Genomic DNA, 19,302 nt, shown 5'->3' with positions numbered 1-19,302 from the left:
CTTAGCTTAAGAAATGGTGGGATTTTGGCTTGTATGACAATAGCGATGAAATGAACCGGGGGAACTGGACGATAACATGTACATAACAAAACCTCAATCTCTCGACGCGAGGAGAGCTGGGGTTGATAACCGTTCTCGGTGCCCGCGTCGACTTACATGGTCTGCAATACTGTAAGGCGTTCAGCTGGTACCTTGATTAGCTGAGGAGACGCCTTGGTGAAATGGCGCAGTCTCGAGGCTGAAGCCACAGACTTAGGTGCCTTGGACAGTAATGAAATTGAATGTCTGTAGCCGTATCTGAGCCTCAGCTCCAACCAAGGTACGGTTGAAGGTGTCAATCAAGCATTCTTTAAGCGAATACGGCTTCTGCCAAGCTACGGCTGAAAGGTGTCACTTGAGCATTCTCTTCAAGTGAATATGATTTCTAGCCGAAGTGCAGCTGAAGGGACTCGTATAGTTGTTGTGGGAGTACAGTTCCAGCTGGAGTGCAGCTGGAGTGCAGCTGGAGTGCTGTGGAGGACAAGACTCGCCAAGGGTTAGTAAGTAACAAAAGGACATTCTGAACACGAATACGTACCATTACCAATCTCTCCAATATTACCTATCGTCCATGGCCGATGGGAACTATCAACACTGCGACTTTACACTCCACTGCGTTCTCCGGCACGGCAGAGACGTCTCAGGGTCTTTCCGAGCGACCAAGTCATTGAGGTAGCTCGAGTATTGATTCTGCTTACTTGATATCAAAGTCAACTCTCCCGCAAACAAGCCTCGACCCCCTCATGATTAATACCCGAGATCTCCGCGTTTGCAAGCGACAAATCAAGGAACACACAAGGAACGGGCACTTCATAGCGCACAGCGGTTTGAAAGACGGGCGCTTGAGATAAGTTTGCCGTAGGTTAACAGGTAAGTAGCGTCGTGCTTTGCGAGACAAGGTCTCTATGTGATCATTGTCATGCACCAAGACGATGGGTGATTACGTATTTCAGTTTTCAAGAACCCTTACTGTGAAGACATCGAACTTGCGTGTACGAATTGAAGGCCGCCGAGCCAAGCGGGCGCGCTGTTGATGCAAAGTTACCTGTAGGTCACGGAACGCCACCTCGTGTCAAACGTCGTCGCCATGTTGCTGCAGCCGAGACCTTTCTGTTCCGCCGTACTTGCGCTATGGTCCAAATGGTATGCCGTTCACACGTATCTGAAGTGTGGAGCAAGCCAATTCAGTCCCACCTTACTTATCGCGATAAGGAAAAAACTCCCCCGCATTGAGCGTCATAATAAAAGGTTGAGTCAACTCGAGCTATGGATAAAGGATACAGTTTAAAAAAGCTCTCGGGACGAGTCTCACGTATTCTTCAACATACCCGAAGGTATTCAAACCACCTCTCTTCATCTAGGATATTGATCTTTCTGCTGTCCTCGTTTCATCGATTTCTTTTCCTTTCTTGGTCTACCCGTACACTCTACCACCAGTGTCTGCTCACCTTATCTACCTACCTACACCCGCCAAATACCTACCTACCTAGGTAGGAACTCGATATGACAATGGGAACGACACCGAAAGTGCGCATCCTTGTCATCAACCCCAACACGTCGACACACATGACCGAGGCACTGAAACCGGTCCTTGAAGATTTGAAGATGCCGTCTGTAAGTCTGCGGTCTGGAATATCCCGTATATCTCTTCCAACGCACACTCTCTCTTTCTCTACGAACAGCGGAAAAGACCAAAGAGACGAGTGCGCCGAAGAGTTCCACGTACACTGAATTAAGTGACTACATAGATGTCTGAACCAATCGTCTAACGTTTGCTTTTTGTTTTGTTTTTTTCCAGGTCGAATACTCATTCTTCACGTCCCCTACACCGGGCATTCCAAGTATCAACTCACCCGAAGACGCGGCCGAGTCGGCAAAGAGCTGTCTACCGTTGCTGGTCCCCCTGCTGCCACACCACGACGCCTTCCTCGTGGCGTGTTACAGCCAACATCCGCTCGTCACGCAGCTGAAGCGGGAGTGCAAGAGGCTCATCCGCGCGGCGACGAGCGGGTCCGACGGCCACGGGGCGCGCAAATACGTCACGGGGATTTTCGAGGCGAGTGTCCTCGCGAGTCTCGCGGTGACGGACGACGCCGAGGACGACGGGTTCGGGATCGTATCGACGGGGAAAGTGTGGGAAAAGGCGCTAAAGACTGCGGTGGAGGAGTTCTTGGGCGAGGCCGGGAACGGGAACGGCGACGCGAAAAAGCCCAGCAGGTTCTACGGCTGCGAAACTACAGGATTGAATGCGAGCGAGTTGCACGATTTGCCTGCCGAGCAGGTGAGGGGGAAGATGATGGAGGCGACCAAGAGGGTTTTGAAAAGGGGTCAGTACCAGCACGAAGCTGGAGAGACGACATCGTCAGGGTCCGCATCAAGAGTCAAGGCCATCTGTCTGGGTTGTGCGGGCATGGTAGGACTCGAGAATGCAGTGAGGCAGGCCTGTATAGAAGAACTGGGCCCCGAGGCGGCCAAGGAGGTGTCTATTGTCGATGGGGTCAAGGCCGGTGTGGCGTTGCTGTGTTCGTTGGCAAGGACTGGGTTTTGAAATGGTTGAGTCCAGAACAAAAAACGAAGGTGCGTACTGTGCAGTCTGTATAGATAGGTTGATTAGACGCCGAGGTCGGGTCTGCATGAATGATGATGATACGGTCAATTCACATGGCAAAAAGAGGCGCACCAGAAAAATCATGAGAGGTACCGGCATACAGAACACAGGGGTTGGAAGTAACATCGAGAGAGAAGGAGGATAACCCAGTACGGCTACAGTATCAATCTTTAGTTAGTGCTAGGCTATTCATGTTTATTCATATTCACACCCATATCCGTAGCGCATCTCCATCCAGAACACAGGAGTCGTTCGTTGTCACAAACCGTTTCTTCAAGGTCTTCTCGGAATTGGTCTTGGCGAGAGGCTTTTCCCGTATCTCCTTGACAGTGATTTCTAGTTCATCCGCTTCGGGAGTAAGATATAGAACGCATCATCTCGAGAGACGCAAGCCGGCCCTTCACGCTCTACTGGTACACACCTTAGTGCATCTTTACAAGCTCTTCAACAAATATGGGATTTCTGGCTGAGCCAAAAGAATCTCAGAGTATGTGCTCACCGAGTCACCGTGGGAGGGTAAAGGGCTGGCGTCGAGACCGCTCCCTGGGATCGTCCATACGATTCGCCCCGGTTTCTGGAACATCCCCTGAGAGAGATGTTTGTATCTTTCGTGAGACGAGCGGTGCCGCCTCCAACAATAACAAAGTCATACTGATGAGACACGAGCTTATCGACGGAGCAAAAGGTATCGGAAGAAGCGACCATCAACATGCCCGTTCGTACCACTGGTCCCCGCCAGAGTACAGTTGCGACCTAGTCTGCTGGAGAAGGAAGACACAAGAGCAGACGAAACTCACTGACAAGGAGACACCTTGTTGAGTACGACACCCATCTTGACCTGCCTACCTGGACTGACGACGTGCTAACCAGATCTCAGTATGAGTATGTTGCAAGCTACCCCGATGAGCGTTTCCCGATGTTATATTGCCGGTTTGGTCGTAGGGAGTCTGTTACGCTGTGGGAGCTGACGTGTTGAGATTAAGTTTCCTCAACAATGCTGTCTCAATCCACCTCTGTTAAGGTTGGGTCGTGTATACAATGTAATCATTCAGCCTTGTCTTCCTGGCATGCTGGCATTCCAAGATCCGCCAGGACGTCACCCGATATGTACTGAAGCTCAGGGTCTGCCAGATCCGTTTTTGTCACCGCTCCTAGGCAGAGTTCAAGAAGTGACTTTTCCATGGCATGTTCCTCCATACCCTGGAGTTCCCATATGGTAAGCATTTTGCCCATGCTAGCTTGACTTTCAGGATGTTCAAACCCGAAGACTCTCAACATTTCCACGACAACCACGGCTTGAATTTGCTCTGCCTCCTCGTATTGGCCTCGATGGCTCAGCACTAAAGCGAGGTTGTGCATACTCCTCAGCGTGTCTGGATGCCCCTTACCCAGCACTCTCTCTGTCAGTTTCAGTTCTTCTCGATGCATCTGCTCCGCCGCCTCGTACTTTCCCTGATTGCTCAGCACTAAAGCGAGGTTGTTCATACTCGTCAGCGTGGACGGATGCCCCTTCCCTAGCACCCTCTCACTCACTGACACCACTTCTCGATGCATCTGTTCTGCCACCTCGTACTTTCCTTGATCTCTTAGCACAGTGGCGAGGTTGTTTATACTCGCCAGCGTGGATGGATGCTCCTTCCCCAGCACCCTCCCTCTCACTGCCACCACTTCTCGATGCATCTGTTCCGCCGCCTCATACTTTCCCTGATTCTGCAGCACTATCGCGAGATTGTTCATGCTCATTAGTGTATCTGGATGCTCCTTCCCCAGCACACTCCCCCTTATTTCCACCACTTCTCGAAGCATCTGTTCCGCCGTCTCATACTTCCCTTGATCTTTTAGCACAGTGGCGAGATTGTTCATGCTCATTAGGGTATCTGGATGCTCCTTGCCCAGCATTCTCTCTCTTGTCGCAGTCACTGTACGATATAGATCGAGACTAGCATCGAACCGGCCTTGAAGTTGATAGAATGACGCGAACCATTCCGCGTCGTTGCAGCTCGCAATATCCTGGCCTAGTCGATGCCCAGCTTTGAAGAACTCTCTGAACGTCAAGAGAGTGGCATCCATGTGCGGAAGAATGGACCTCTTGAGAGTGGCATCGCTATCCAGAAGTTGATAAGTTATAATAGTACGAACAATCACGTTGACAGCCTCGCGAGTATACGTCTGCCGCTCTTTCGAGCGTAATCGCAGCTGCAGCCAGTCGCGAATCAGGGGATGTAGTATAAAAGTGGCCCCTTTGAGGGGTGTCGGCGGCAAAATACTTTGTAGTAGCGACATCTGGTATGCCTGTCGGATCAGACGCCAAAAGCGTTCAGCATCCCATGTCTTCTCCGGAGCTCCTGCAGCAGGTTGATGAACAACCACGGACGGTTCACGTGTTACATGCTCTTGCTGGTCAACTTCTCCCTCGGTGTCGCTGGACGAACTTTCGTCGTGTAAACCACGAGAAGCCGTAAAAATGTCGCACCAGTCCGGTGGAGGTTTCTCAATCTCTTGGTACCACTTGAACAGAGATTCACTGACTTGCACGGGACCCAGAAACGCCGCAAGAGTAAGAAAGTGCGCCACGGATCTAGGCGGATCCCAGGCGGAGAGGAGTTGTTGGAACGACATTTCCCACGTAGTAAAGGCGTTAATAGCGGTCTGTCGGCCACTTTCTTCGTCAATTTTCATGTATCTCCAAAAATGGCCAGCCGTATATCGAAGCACCTTCTTACGTTCAGTCTCAAAAAGCTCCAAGAAGTCACTCAGTCGGTCGATAGACAGCTGTTTATACGCCATATAGGCCGATGCTTGATCGATAGCCAATGCCAGACCCCCGAGACGTCTCACTATTATGGAGCCTGCAGACATGTGATCGTTCACATCGATGTTGTTGTATCGATGTAGGAGCAATTCGACACCGGTCCTGTCCGGCATAGGTGGGATATCGATAATAGCACCCAGTTCCTCCAGACCTCGATGGCGACTAGTGAAGAGAATATCTCCTTTGCCGCCTATCGAAGTAAATGTCCATACACGAGGATCCACAAAATAACATACCTTGGGGGATAAATTGCTCGATATCCGAGAACGTGGCAGGGTCGTCGCAATTATCAAACACCATTAGCCAGCGATCCTCCCATTTCTCGAGTGTACGCAGAGCGAGAGCGACTTTCGCATCGTCATCGCTTAATGCCCCCGTTGCTGCTGCCCTGATTTCGCATGCAATGCTGACGAGAGCTTGCGTGAGGGTGGATTTGGAGCTGCTGTTAATCCAGAATACGCCTCGGTGTGTCTGGCGTACTGTTCGGCAATATTCAAGGGCAATTTGGCTCTTTCCCTGCCCACCCAGCGCATGGAGGACTAGGATGCGAGGTCGCCCCACTTCACTGTCGAAGGAGGACCTGATCTGCTCAAGCTCCGCCTCGCGACCAAGGAACCTCTTTACCCTCTGTCTAGGCACGAGAAAGTACGAAATCGCTTCGACCGGCTTCGTTACTGAATGTCCTTGTCAGTTTCTCCCAATATCGATGCAAAGGAACGATTGAGCCAGGGGCGTGTGTGATACACCGTACATCATTGAGATATATATGAGGAGTTTCATGAAACTAACGTACCAGGAACCACGTCCATATAAGTGAGAAGCTCCTTTGCGCAAGCCGCCGCTGTCGCCGCGGCATAAGGATGCCACAAGTCATTTTTGTGAGAATCAGCATAGTCACAAATACCCCGAATGACAACACATGGAAACCCATTGGATAATCCCGCCGCCTCCATCTCGAAGCATAGCGCCCCTCCGGCTGCTTTACTGAGTTCGTTCCTGACCTTGGCATCTTTGATGACACTATCTCCTGAGGCGATTGTTCCATAGAATATCTCAGGGTCGGTCGAGCCTCGAGGAGGAATGACCTGACTCTTGTCGCACTGATCGCATGTTGGAGCGTCCAGAACATGTTGAACGTCGGGCGGAAAGAGAATGTCCGGATGCGTGGCCGGGCGAGAGTATTTTTGCAGTTTAGGAAACGCTCGTAACATTTCTGACACGAATCCTGCAATTTTATTAGGCTTCGCTTCATGATCCGACTTCATTTCCACAACGGCGGTTCTCCATTCATCTGGTGGCGGACAGAGAAACCCTTTCCGCTCAAACCCATCAACCGTCCTCTTCCCCAGATCGTATTGTACCACGCCACCGTGGATACCATCTGGCATACCCACAACCACGTCACCGAGACGAATGTCATTCTTTTGACTGGGAATTCCTCCTCCGATTCCCACTAGCAAGCGCAGGTAGATGGAGGAGAAGGTTCTTCTCATGTCCGTCGCCACGGTGGCCGCTGCACCAATACCTTGCGATCCTTGAGGTAAATAGCCAATGGCAACATTGTGCTTCCCCATCTTGCCCAGTATGTATCTATTGCGATCGCCATCCCTGCCAGATAGCCTGACGTGTTCTTCATCTAGCATATACCGCAAGGCCGTCATCTCGACCTCTAGTGGACATATAATCCCCACGGTGTAATCATCGTAAGTGAGCTTTTTCTTATTCAAGTGGTCTGCCATCGTTCAGGTAGTATTTTCTGGGCTGTGTTGTACAGGTAGTATACGACGGTGCTAGAGCTGTTGTCTATGAAGGAGGTTGCTGGTGCATTTGGAATGGAGTTGCTCGCTACTTCAGATGTATGAAATAAGAGATTTATGATCTTGAATAGTCAGAAGTTCAAAGCGTCAAGCATCATGGTGCAGGAGGCTTGTGCGAGAGCAATTCTATATCGCAGGCAACAATGCGGCTGAGATCAGGCTGGAGCTCTAGAGATCTAGCTCTCTACCCCCACGTGGCGTTACAGCCTCATGCACACCACTTTGACATTGCGCAATGGACTCATCACGTTGATTTACTGAAATATCTCAGGCTTGGAAGGCAGGCTGAAATGAAGAATATGTTCAGAGTTTACATAAGGTTCCAAGGCTACGTCTTGGAAAATAGTAGAAAGAGCCGATATCGCAAACGTCACACTCCGCAACCAGCATGCCACAGGAAATTCTAAAATTCGCCGTATTGCTTCATGGTCCTCCGTAGGACCCTACGGAATGGCATTGAGCCACTGTACGTCAGCTGTGCGGCCAAAAATAGGGTGGACCAAAGAAGTGAAACTGGCGTCGCTGATGGATGGAGAAGTGTAGCTTGGATACCGGTACCCATGACTGTAGGCGCAGGCGACGGTGGTGGCTTTGTTTTCGTGGTGCTTTCGGTGGTGGCTGATGCTGTCGAGGGTCTTATTATTCTCTCTTGAAGGATCTTGGTGTCTCACACAGGAGCAAGAGTATTGTAGGTAATGCCACCGTGACGCCCGGTGCCACGTAGCCCCCTATCCACAAAATGTCTGGCAATATCCTGCTTCCTTTTTCCTTATCTATCGTTACTCCGACCTCTCGGTGGCCGTGCATGCTTTTGGTTTGGTACGTGTGGTTTTTTCTTCCTTCCGAGACATTCCCACTGCCCACCAGATCTCTCGTGGCGGCGGCTGTGGCTGCTTCAGATTTCTTCTTCGGGAGAAGTATGGAAGTTTTCTCGCCTGCACATCCGGGCTTGTGGACCCGCTCCCTGTCTTGAACACCCCCTGCAGCAGCCTCAACACATATTTCCCCCAATACGAGTATGTGTGGTTGCATGTGAACGCGATGCTGTAACTTGGTTTGTTGATGCTATCTTTGTTCAGACCACGTTCCAGTTCTGTTCTGCTTACAGCACGTTCCATTTCCAGCGCGTTTCACCTTGCTCGTGCTTGTTGAATCCACCTGGGAGCCACCTGAGAATCAGCATACAAGTATGTGATATCTCGGGTGTATTCCCTCTGATGCCAGTGACCACTTTTCGATCTTGTTCCTCGCTCGCACGCCGTTATAACACCGGCCAACGTCTTGCTGTGATCCAGGGATACCCACAAACCTCGATCCGATCTTTGCAGTTGTGGCCTGATTCGTCCAATACCATCAACCCCCTACTGTGTTTTGTGCAGAAACACCGGGGCTTCCGTCTTCCACCTCGACACACCACATCTCATTGTGCAGAGACATACGAGCATCACGAGCACAAATTGCGCGTACTCGTACATACCTTCAACGTCACAGCCAACGCCTCTCCACAAAATTGTGCGGGTACCGTCTAGCAACATATCTTGAGACGATTATCCCCCAGAGTTCAATCTCGCTCCCACGCTTTCGACCCAGAAGCTAGCCTTACACTATTCGAACACCCATCGAACTGCCATCGAACTTGGGAAATATCTCTTCGACATGTTCGACTCCCACGGCACCAATCCCTTGTCTTCTAAATGTGAACACGCCCTACAAAAAGCATACCACAAGGCGAAGGCTACCAAGTCTTCCCGGCCTTCGACATCGGCGAACTCGACGCCTTCTTCCTCGACCGCTTCTTCCCGGACCTGTTCGGCAGCCTCACTGGCACCAACACAGCCTGTGGCTGAATGGGCACACCAAGTTCATTTGATGCAGAATCGAAAATACGACTGGTGTCAAGGTTGTCACCCCAAGGTGTCCACGCTCGAGATTCCGTCCCAGCAAATCCTACAAAAACGCTTTCACAATCACGAACCTTCTCACGCCTATCAATGAAGTATGAGTCTACTCTGGCATTTTGTCGAAACTTGAGCATGGAGTTGGTGTCGATCTAGAAAGAATCATGTCTTGCACTGGCTTCGGGATGAGATTGATGAATTATGAAGTTATAGACCCATACGGCAGCCACCATTACCGCTGCATTTAATAGTAATTCAAAAGGAACTTATTCCATGTTCCAAGCCATTGGTCAATCCCCGTTCACAGCTGCAGTCCCGACACCTTTGAGCTTTTGCATTTGCTCTCTAAACATACCCTCGTACTCTTCTTGCCTGAAGATCTATGCTTTGTCAGTACTCATCAAATTCCTCATGAAGGATGCTCCGTACTTTTGTGGCATCAAGTGCACTCGGTTCACCCAGTTCTGGATCGGCACCAGCCCTCAGAAGGAGTTTGATGATCTCGGCTTCATTCTTGAACACTGCCCCAGCCAGGATAGACTGGCCTCGATCGTTCAGTCTGTTGGGGTCTGCGCCATGCTCAACCAGTAACGACGCAAGTGCCTCGTAGCCATGATAGGATGCTAACATCAGCTGAGCAGCATTAAGTCAGCCCCTGTGACAGGTGCTCGAGTCTCATCCTTACTAGGCTATCTCCCTTGTCGTTTGTCAGATTTGCCGGGAGACCCTGCGGTAACGCGTGTTCGAAGATGTCCATCTGCCCATTGCGGGCTGCTTCGAAGAACCTTGATGCTAAGGCTATGACCTCGGGGGGCAGTTCATCGGCTGTTGGTGGGCCACCTTCTGCGCTCGTATGAGGGGCAAAATCCATAGTTCTAATCCTAATGGTACAGATAGATTGAACAGACTCTGGGTGCGGGATAGGATGTATCCATTTCTAGCCCTCGCACCCAGTGATCAGCTTTGAGATATAATGCTACACAAATAAACGCTGCTGTTAAATGACGTCGTTGAGGCTTTTGCTTATTCATGCGAGTAAAGCCGTGTCCGGCACATCTTTCAGCCCAACACAGAGGTACCAATTTTCAATGTGGGGAGGACAAGTCTTACATATCCAGCGTCTGTCCGAGATCGAGGCCAGTTGCACACTGCCCAGACGCAAACCCAACTGGAAGTGCATCCCATCCCGTCCCTCGGCGCTCATAGTTTAACAGCCTTCCACGTGACCCGCGGAGAAACAGGCTCTGCAAGGCTGAAGACGCGGGGCTCAAATGCCAAAAGGGTACTAGCGCTGATGCGATTGCGTGATCTACGGACAAGATGATTTGTATAGAGACTGAAAATTGACACGGCTGTGGAACTGATGGCCAAGGCCTTTTCTCACAGGGCCCTTGTGCCCTTCACTGTACCTCGTATTACACTCTGCAGCTGAAGAAGCACGCCTTCACTGCCCCTCCATCGCTCGCTGATGCAATCCTGGGCCCCTCCCGCATCATGTCTGGGCCACAGAAATTTGCCCGCAGTCGACAGGTGATCCCCGACTAGAAGACAAAAAAGATTTGTCGTGATGCTTGAGCTGTCCCAAACAACACGAGACTAATAAATCTACTATATATCGATCCCCCGCCATCTTTCTGATTCCACAGTTCTGGCCTCACACAGCCAATCGACCTACCTCTTGACCAGCGCATTCTTACCTCCCAACCTCACGCAGTTCTAGCAACGCACTCACAATGGCCGACCGTCCAGAACCGTACGTGCTGGCCGACCCTCGAGCAGTTGGCGCAAGCGACAACCTCGTGTTTATGAACCTCTGCTAACAACACTCTTGCTGCAGTCTCCGTCTGGGTTCAATCGCCCCCAACTTCAAGGCCGAGACCACCAAGGGTCCCATTGACTTCCACGAGTTCATTGGCGACAACTGGGTCGTCCTTTTCTGTAAGAGCTTCGAGCCCATAACTATCGAGGCGTCGCTAACAAGGTCACTTAGCACATCCCGAGGACTTCACTCCAGGTTCGTAGCGAGCAACCCACCAACCCTACCTCTGTCGCGCAGTTTTGAGGCCGCGAGCCTTTGAAGAGACAGCCAAGGCGTGTTGGACGAGCTCGCGCTGACAATTCACAGTGTGCACCACTGAACTTGGTGCTTTTGCAAAGTTGGAGCCCGAGTTCGCAAAGAGAGGCGTCAAGTTGATCGGTCTTTCCGCGAACACGATCGACAGCCATGGAGACTGGATCAAGGACATCAACGAGATTAGCGGCAGCAACCTGCAATTCCCTATTATCGGCGACAAGGCGAGACAAGTGGCTCTGTTGTATGACATGATCGATCATCAAGACGCCACCAACGTCGACTCCAAGGGTATTGCGTTCACCATTAGATCTGTCTTCATCATCGACCCCAAGAAGACCATCCGAACCATCCTTTCCTACCCTGCCTCGACTGGCCGAAACACCGCCGAGGTGCTCAGGATTGTCGACTCTCTGCAGACCGGCGACAAGCACAAGGTCACTACCCCAATCAACTGGGTGCCCGGTGACGATGTGATTGTCCACCCCAGTGTCAAGACGGAACAGGCAAAGGAGATCTGGCCCGAGATGAAGATTGTCAAGCCATACTTGCGAGTGACTCCTCTGCCCAAGGACAAGACCACTGCGGCCTAAATACTTTGACTGCATGTCTTGGAATTCCTCGCGTTGGCGGTGTCGGGAGCTTCTAGTACTGTTCAACTCCACTAATAAGCACGGAATAATGGAAATTCCTTAAGGCCAATAAAAATACTTCCAAGCTCTCAAGATTGCTGTACTTGCTTCTTCCCAGGAGTGTTGGGCGCGTAGTAGGCGCCTTCACCTGATTGCGTAGGTCGACAGATACGGGTACCTAACTGATTGCATGTGCATGTCAGCCGTGTGATGTATCTCCTCGTAGACGCGCAGGTCTCTTTGGTCAGCCAGCGATAACCATTCGCATCGGGACCAACGCGGATAGCGACATCGAAGAGCAACCTTAGCATGCCAGGGCGCGAAATCCCACCCCTTGATCCTGGACCCCGGTCAGGAGGAGGTACTTTGATCTCCTCGGACTCGCCCGTTTGCGTCTGCCAGGAGCCGGCTTGGCACCGATCTTCGCGGGCGCGCTGCATGAAGCCTGTCTAGACCTTATGAGGTCAAACGAACTCGCTACACAACCTGCATAATAAATTCTCCTACACCACAGCCTTCGTTGTACAGACTCGACTGTCTCTTTTCCGCTTTCGAAGACATCTGCAACACCAAATAGCACAGGCTGTTCTTGTCAAGGTCAACAAGCACAGATTTCGGCGTCGGCCCCTATTCTCAAGAAAGTCTCTCGGAGTGACACCAAGTGAAGACCTTTCCTCAAGGACAGGCGTGGTCCCGAGACAAGTTCTTTGTCCTGTCGGTGAGTGTCCATTTTTTTTTCTCGTCATGCATCGCGCTGCGCACGTCTCCTGTTTCCGATTCTCAATTCGGCTGCCTACGGGCTTTCTGGGCGTGCGAGATTCTTGGTGACCTTTCCGAGGCCGCAAGGTCGAGATAGGGCCCAAAGTGATATATGCCAATGATGCCGGTTAGGTGCCAAAGCAGGATCCGAGTTACTGTTCCATACTTCGCTGGGAATCTTCCTTTCCCTTCTCCATTTTGTTGTCCTTCTTCGTACTGTTTGACGTCTTTATCTCGACAAATCTACATCACTTGATATGCCGCTGAATCGAGCTGATCATGACCAGGTTCCGCAGAAAAAATTCCCGGAAGAACAGCAAACCTCTGCAGACAGCTGGCTTACGATTTTGGACTTCGAGTTTTGAACCTCCGTCGTCCGAGGAGCCATCTTGGCTGCGAAGCCCCGTATCTACCTCGGGCAGCAGTTCAAAGTCTCTTCTGGGACCATTCGCTCTCTGGTCGAATCGATCAGCGAGCTCGGTCGCCGACGAAAACCATTGGAGTGTCAGGCCCCGACAAATCCTCACTGCCGATCTTCAGCATCCCAGATTTGCTTCAACAAATCCTGATTGCCCAGCGGACTCTGCAACCAAACCCCCTAGAGCGACTCGGTTGCCACGGCATGTGCCTATTATAATTCCCGACTTTGCACAACCTTTCCAGAGGGAAATCCGCCCATGCGCATCGGAGTCTGATATTAATAACCATCGATACTCGGCCGCCTCGACTATAAAAGCATTGACGTACGAGGCAGTGCTCTCACCAACCTTATCGAATGCAGTTAGCGTACCGAGGACTGCAACGGGTTCAGAGAATAAGAAGGAGTTGAGCCTGGTTGCACGACAAGAAGATCTAGCGATGAACAACAGTCAGGTCAGCCTCACGGCCTCAGATGTCAGTGCGGAGGCGCCTAATGGCTCCACCCAAACCAACAATGGAACGGGAAACAATGGAACCGCGCCAGGAGTCTCGCAGCAAGGAACCGCACCGACAAATCTATCGGGACTGGTGTGCAATGTACATAGAACAACAGGGGAAGAACCTCACGCCCTTGTCGGAGCGACCACCACTATTCTGGGGGACAAGCTGTACGTCTTTGGAGGCCGTGTACATTCCCGAACAAAACCTCAATTGACTGCGGACCTCTACGAGCTGGATCTGATCCATCGGCACTGGGCAAAGATTGAAGCTGTTGGCGACATCCCTCCTCCACGATACTTTCACAGCGTTTGTGCCCTGGGCGACTCCAAACTAGTGTGCTACGGCGGTATGTCTCCAGCCACTCACAAGAACATATCAAATCCTCAGAGTGGGAAAGGCGCAGTTGAACCACAGCCCGAGGTGGTCGTCATGTCGGACATCCATATATTTGATGTCCCGACGAGAAAATGGACGCTCATCTCAACATCCGAGAACCCTCAAGGACGGTACGCGCATTGCGCAGCTGTCTTGCCCTCGTCTGCCGTCTTCACGTCAGCGAATGCTCCCCTTTCTGCTATTCAGCACAACCCACCTTCGTCAGACCCTCATTCAGGCACTTTGGGCGTACAGCTGGATGGAAGCGGAGGTGCGGAAATGATCGTGGTTGGAGGCCAGGACAGCAGTAACAACTACATCGAACAGATCAGCGTGTTCAACCTGCGAAGTCTCAAATGGACCAACACCACCTCGTGGGATCGCAAATGCGGAGCATACAAGAGCATGGTGGCCCCCATGACAGGGCTATCAGCAGAACTGGTCGGACGTGGAGTTCCCTTGAACGACCCCGAGGCTCTAAAGATGACCAAGAGGCCCGGCACATCGATGCTCATCTATTCCAATTATAATTTCCTGGACGTAAAGTTGGAACTACAGATCAGGCTACCTGACGGCTCACTGGTGGAGAAGCCAATGAGCGGCAACGTGTCACCGCCCGGGCTACGCTTTCCTAACGGAGGCATCATCGACGGCAACTTCGTGGTCAGCGGCACCTACCTAACGTCCTCAAAGCACGAGTACGCACTGTGGGCACTTGACCTCAAGACACTAACATGGGCGAGGATTGACACCAACGGATCCATCTTCTCTCAGGGGAGCTGGAACCGAGGGATCCTGTGGAACCGACGTAACACGTTCGTTATCCTAGGCCACCGCAAGCGCAGCCTCGTAGATGACTACAACCACCGCCGTATCAACTTCACTCACGTGTGCATGGTGGAGCTCGAGGCGTTTGGACTGTACGACAACCCGCGAACTGAGGCACCCACGTCGTCGTACGTGTCTGTCTCTGCGCCAGTGGTTCCCACGTCACTGCGATCAAACTTACCCACACAATTGGCCGGTGGACGACCATACAGCATCAAGGCCGAACAGTTGGGTCAAGCGGCACTAAGCTTGACTGAGCTCTCGGACATGGAGATTGTGGCGCTTGGAGGGGAAAAAATCCCCTGCAACTCGTTCATCCTTTCTCGACGATGGGGCCCGTTCTTCAACCAACTGCTGGCCGAGTACGGGACGACCCACGACAACGGTAGCATATCGGATGGCGCGACGCTGCGTCCCGCTGACCGATCACAAGCGAGTCGCAACTCGTCACTGACCATCACCCCCAGTGCAGCCAACGGATTCGGGGGCCCAGGGTCCACGGCAGGGTCTACCGCGGTGGGATCTGGGCCCGATGGAATCCTCGACCCTCAGCGCTCACTCAGTCGGTCGACGACACGTACACTGGTCGAACTGCCCAACCCGACGTCGGTGCCGGCGTCTAATCGGCCACGCTCACTCTACCTGCCACACATGGCGCAGACAATCCATCTACTACTACACTTTTTGTACACGTCCTCGCTGCCACCGGTCGGGTACCCTCTCTGCACTCCTCACACGCTCTGCTCGCTCTTGCAGATGGCACGGCCGTACCAGATTGACGGGCTGCTCGAGGCGACGGTCGAACGACTCCACGAGGCCCTGGACGGACGCAACTCGGCTGCCGTCTTCAACGCGGCGGCCATGGCGGCCGGCGGGGGACGTGGCCTGGTGGGCGCCGTGGGGGCGGGACTGTCGAGCATGGGACGGAGAGAGAGCGAGGCCACGACCGTCGGCGAGCAGACGTTGACCATCAAAACTGCGGGACTGAAGTTGACGACGAGCTACGAAGAGCCATCCATGGGTGGCGGTGGTAAATGGAAGGGGCACGGAAAGAGTAGTTCCACCGACACGACCTCAACCTCGACCTCGACGGACGTCTCACATACGGATCCAGAGGTTTCGCCGCTCGACGAAACTGTAGGTGGCAGGCGAGGCAGTCGGCAGCAGGGAGGAGACAACAACAGGGAAAGTCGAGAAATGTGGACAGGAGATGTGAGTTCTGTGATTGGGTTGCAGAAACGTGGGTTGAGAGGGTTGATGGAGGGACGGCGGTTGAGGGAACGAGCAAACACTGGGGCGACGGGTGTCGAGGGGATGTGAGAGTTGTGTTTGGATTTCGATTCCAAGGTGAACTTGTGTGAGTTCGTGAACCATGGGACACCTACCTCCCTTAGGAGCCTATTATCATGGTATCCTGAGACACACTCGCACAAAGAAAGAACACAAGCGGCCTACCATGTACCTATGTTCCTTGGAAGACGTGGTATCTGGCAGGCAACATGCAAGTAAGGAGGAGGTTATGAGGAAATGAAATTGTAGATAGATTAAGGTACTCCAGTAAGGTACCTACGGTATCTATGGCCGGGATTCGGACTGAATGATCAATTGAATAATTAATCCAATGGCAAAGGTACCTCGTACCTATTGTACGGAGCACCAATGCGTCACCGAGTAAATCGTACTCTTGTCCTCTGTAGACATTGCACCGTGTCTACTAGGTCTAAGGTAGCCACCTGTGTAGGGAGACAGGTCTGTATGCACGAGGTCGGTCAGTGAGCGAGGCTGCAACCGTGAGGATCAAGTTGTATTCGGCATCGTCCCCCTTACTTCTATTGTAGGCAGGTAGATTCGGTTGCCGACGACAATGCTCTCCGTCTCTCCGTAACATGTGCAATCGGGTACCTACAGATCCGCACACAGTGTTGTATTATGCCCACCATGGAGAATTGCGGTGGCTGCTAATAAAAAGATGCCTCGGCTCATTGACGTCCAGGAATGTTTTGTCTCCAGACGTCGCGACATCAGATGACCCCAAAAGCCTGGCGAGCAACGAATAGGAACATCAACAAAGGCCGAGTGAGTGTCAGCATGCGCCCGCTCACTTTCCCATCTGTTCCGGGGGCTCCAGGCGCAGTGGATGCCGCGAGTTACGGAGTGGGCAATGGGGGAGACGCTCTCTCCTATTCCGTGCCCAAGTCCGAGTGTCGCTGCGCGTCTCGAGCCGTCATCGTCATCGTCGCCGTCGTCGTCGCTCGGCTCCCTCAGTCATGTTGTTGGCATGTGAAAGGCTCAATAGATGCCGACTCTTACCATGATCGCATTGTTTTTTTCCAAACTGTGCACAAGACCCAAGTCCATGCGCGCGCTCTCTACTCTCCCTTGTCACTAGCTTACCTGACTGGTTCTTTCTCTTTCATTCAGGATCAATCTTGTAGATTTCTTCTCACCGTCGAAACATTCCTTGCCCCTTCCCTCGTGCTGATCTCACCGTTGTTGGCCTTGACTACACACACACTGAGCGTGACTTCATTTCCACTCGGCGCTACATCCACTCGTCATGTCTAAAACATTCTCTCTCGCGGATGTGTCCTCCCATAACAAGGCAGACAGCCTCTACATCGTCGTCGACGAGGATGTCTACGACCTCACCAAGTTTCAAGATGAGCACCCAGGCAAGTCACCTCTCCACGCTTGCTACTACTACTACTACACGCAGTACTAACTCCAGTCGCAGGTGGCAAGAAGAGTAAGTCACAGCCCAGCTCAGTCCAGCCATTCCACACCACACTTTACGGTACTCGTTCATTGACCCCGATCGACAGTCCTCCAACGGGTAGCAGGAAAAGACGCCTCGAAGCAGTTTTGGAAATACCACAATGAAAGCATCCTCAAGAAATACAAGGGCAAACTGCAGGTTGGATCGTTAGATACCAAGAAGGCCACGGCACCACCGACACCTCCAGCTACACCGCCACCGCAGGAGCAGAAGAAGGTTGTGCCGCAGGCCGAACCTGGAACCGTTGCTCCGGCACCAGGTCCAAGTGCGTCAGAGGAGACCGAGGCGTTGGATCCCTTTGGCGACCTCATTCCCTTTGGTGATCCCAACTGGTACCAAGGTGTAAGTGCACGCAGGCTACGAATCCGACCATGGCCTGGGCTGACATGGAACACAGTATCACTCGCCCTACTACAACGAAACGCATGCTGCCCTCCGTGCCGAAGTTCGAGAATGGGTCGAATCCGAGATCGAGCCTTACGTCACCGAGTGGGATGAGGGCAAGAAAGTACCAGACACCATCTACAAGCAAATGGGCGAACGAGGATACCTGGCCGGGTTGCTCGGTGTGAAATATCCCAAGCACCTGGTAAAGAATGGAGTCAAGAGCGTGCCTGCAGAGAAGTGGGATTTGTTCCACGAGATGCTTCTGACCGATGAGCTTTCGCGTACCGGCTCGGGCGGGCTCGTCTGGAACTTGATCGGTGGTTACGGCATTGGATGTCCACCTTTGGTCAAGTATGGTAAGAAGGAGTTGGTCGATCGCATCCTGCCTGGCATTCTTTCGGGCGACAAGAGAATCTGCCTGGCCATCACAGAACCTGATGCTGGCTCCGACGTGGCCAACCTGACATGTGAAGCTAAGCTCAGCGAAGATGGAAAGCATTTCATCGTCAATGGAGAGTGAGTTGTCGACGTGGTGTGCGTAAATGCTATTAGAGAGTGCTAATATTGCCCTCTAGGAAGAAATGGATCACCAATGGTATCTGGTCTGACTACTTCACTACCGCCGTCCGAACCGGCGGTCCCGGCATGAACGGCGTCAGCTTGTTGTTGATCGAGCGAGGAGAAGGTGTCAGCACCCGACGAATGGACTGCCAGGGCGTCTGGAGCTCTGGGACGACCTATATCACATTTGAAGATGTCAAGGTGCCCGTTGAGAACTTGTTGGGCAAGAAGGACCGCGGCTTCCAAGGTAAGCAAGACCAATTTCGTCCACCTCCTTGTCACGAGTATTGACCTTGGTCGGTAGTGATCATGACCAACTTCAACCACGAACGAATTGGCATCATCATCCAGTGTCTGCGATTCTCCCGGGTGTGCTTTGAAGAGTCGGTCAAGTACGCGTCCAAGCGAAGAACGTTTGGCAAGAAACTCATCGATCATCCCGTCATCCGTTTGAAACTGGCCCATATGGCACGACAGATTGAGGCCAGCTACGCCTGGTTGGAGAATGTTGTGTACCAGTGCCAGAAGATGGGTGAGACGGAAGCCATGTTGAGACTGGGAGGTGCCATTGCCGGCCTCAAGGCTCAAGCTACGACGACATTCGAGTTCTGCACCAAGGAAGCCGCTCAGATCTTTGGGGGTCTTGCCTACTCTCGAGGAGGTCAGGGTGGAAAAGTCGAAAGACTCTACCGGGACACTTTGGCGTACAAGATCCCTGGTGGCAGTGAGGAAATTATGCTGGATCTAAGCATTCGACAGAGCATGAAGGTGCACAAAGCATTGGGCATGAAGTTGTGAGCAGTTAAAAAAACTATACG

General features: G+C 52.2%; 6 protein-coding genes across 6 annotated transcripts; 4 read left to right on the top strand and 2 right to left on the bottom strand.

Moving 5' to 3' along the window:
- Positions 1-1,548: 1,548 nt before the first annotated feature.
- PV08_01324 (uncharacterized protein) lies at positions 1,549-2,587 on the top strand (the record flags this gene model as incomplete). The annotated part of the gene is made up of 2 exons (XM_016375686.1): positions 1,549-1,653; positions 1,838-2,587. The coding sequence occupies 2 exons, from the start codon at positions 1,549-1,551 to the stop codon at positions 2,585-2,587; spliced, it is 855 nt and encodes a 284-aa protein (XP_016240962.1).
- A 1,104-nt stretch (positions 2,588-3,691) lies between these two features.
- PV08_01323 (uncharacterized protein) lies at positions 3,692-7,198 on the bottom strand (the record flags this gene model as incomplete). Its single annotated transcript, XM_016375685.1, has 3 exons — positions 3,692-5,649; positions 5,696-6,142; positions 6,253-7,198. The coding sequence occupies 3 exons, from the start codon at positions 7,196-7,198 to the stop codon at positions 3,692-3,694; spliced, it is 3,351 nt and encodes a 1,116-aa protein (XP_016240961.1).
- A 2,266-nt stretch (positions 7,199-9,464) lies between these two features.
- On the bottom strand, positions 9,465-10,045 carry PV08_01322 (uncharacterized protein; the record flags this gene model as incomplete). Its single annotated transcript, XM_016375684.1, has 3 exons — positions 9,465-9,554; positions 9,604-9,807; positions 9,860-10,045. 3 exons carry the CDS (start codon positions 10,043-10,045, stop codon positions 9,465-9,467), a joined length of 480 nt encoding a protein of 159 aa, XP_016240960.1.
- An 862-nt stretch (positions 10,046-10,907) lies between these two features.
- Positions 10,908-11,838, top strand: PV08_01321 (uncharacterized protein; the record flags this gene model as incomplete). Its single annotated transcript, XM_016375683.1, has 4 exons — positions 10,908-10,927; positions 11,012-11,112; positions 11,165-11,188; positions 11,300-11,838. 4 exons carry the CDS (start codon positions 10,908-10,910, stop codon positions 11,836-11,838), a joined length of 684 nt encoding a protein of 227 aa, XP_016240959.1.
- Positions 11,839-12,915: 1,077 nt separating this feature from the next.
- Positions 12,916-16,080, top strand: PV08_01320 (uncharacterized protein; the record flags this gene model as incomplete). The annotated part of the gene is made up of 1 exon (XM_016375682.1): positions 12,916-16,080. The coding sequence occupies one exon, from the start codon at positions 12,916-12,918 to the stop codon at positions 16,078-16,080; it is 3,165 nt and encodes a 1,054-aa protein (XP_016240958.1).
- A 1,237-nt stretch (positions 16,081-17,317) lies between these two features.
- PV08_01319 (uncharacterized protein) lies at positions 17,318-19,282 on the top strand (the record flags this gene model as incomplete). The annotated part of the gene is made up of 5 exons (XM_016375681.1): positions 17,318-17,475; positions 17,644-17,878; positions 17,934-18,439; positions 18,499-18,731; positions 18,789-19,282. The coding sequence occupies 5 exons, from the start codon at positions 17,318-17,320 to the stop codon at positions 19,280-19,282; spliced, it is 1,626 nt and encodes a 541-aa protein (XP_016240957.1).
- Positions 19,283-19,302: the final 20 nt, after the last annotated feature.

Source organism: Exophiala spinifera, assembly GCF_000836115.1.
Source record: "Exophiala spinifera strain CBS 89968 unplaced genomic scaffold supercont1.1, whole genome shotgun sequence".
Classification (NCBI taxonomy): domain Eukaryota; kingdom Fungi; phylum Ascomycota; class Eurotiomycetes; order Chaetothyriales; family Herpotrichiellaceae; genus Exophiala; species Exophiala spinifera.
This window is presented reverse-complemented; position numbering and strand designations above follow the sequence as displayed.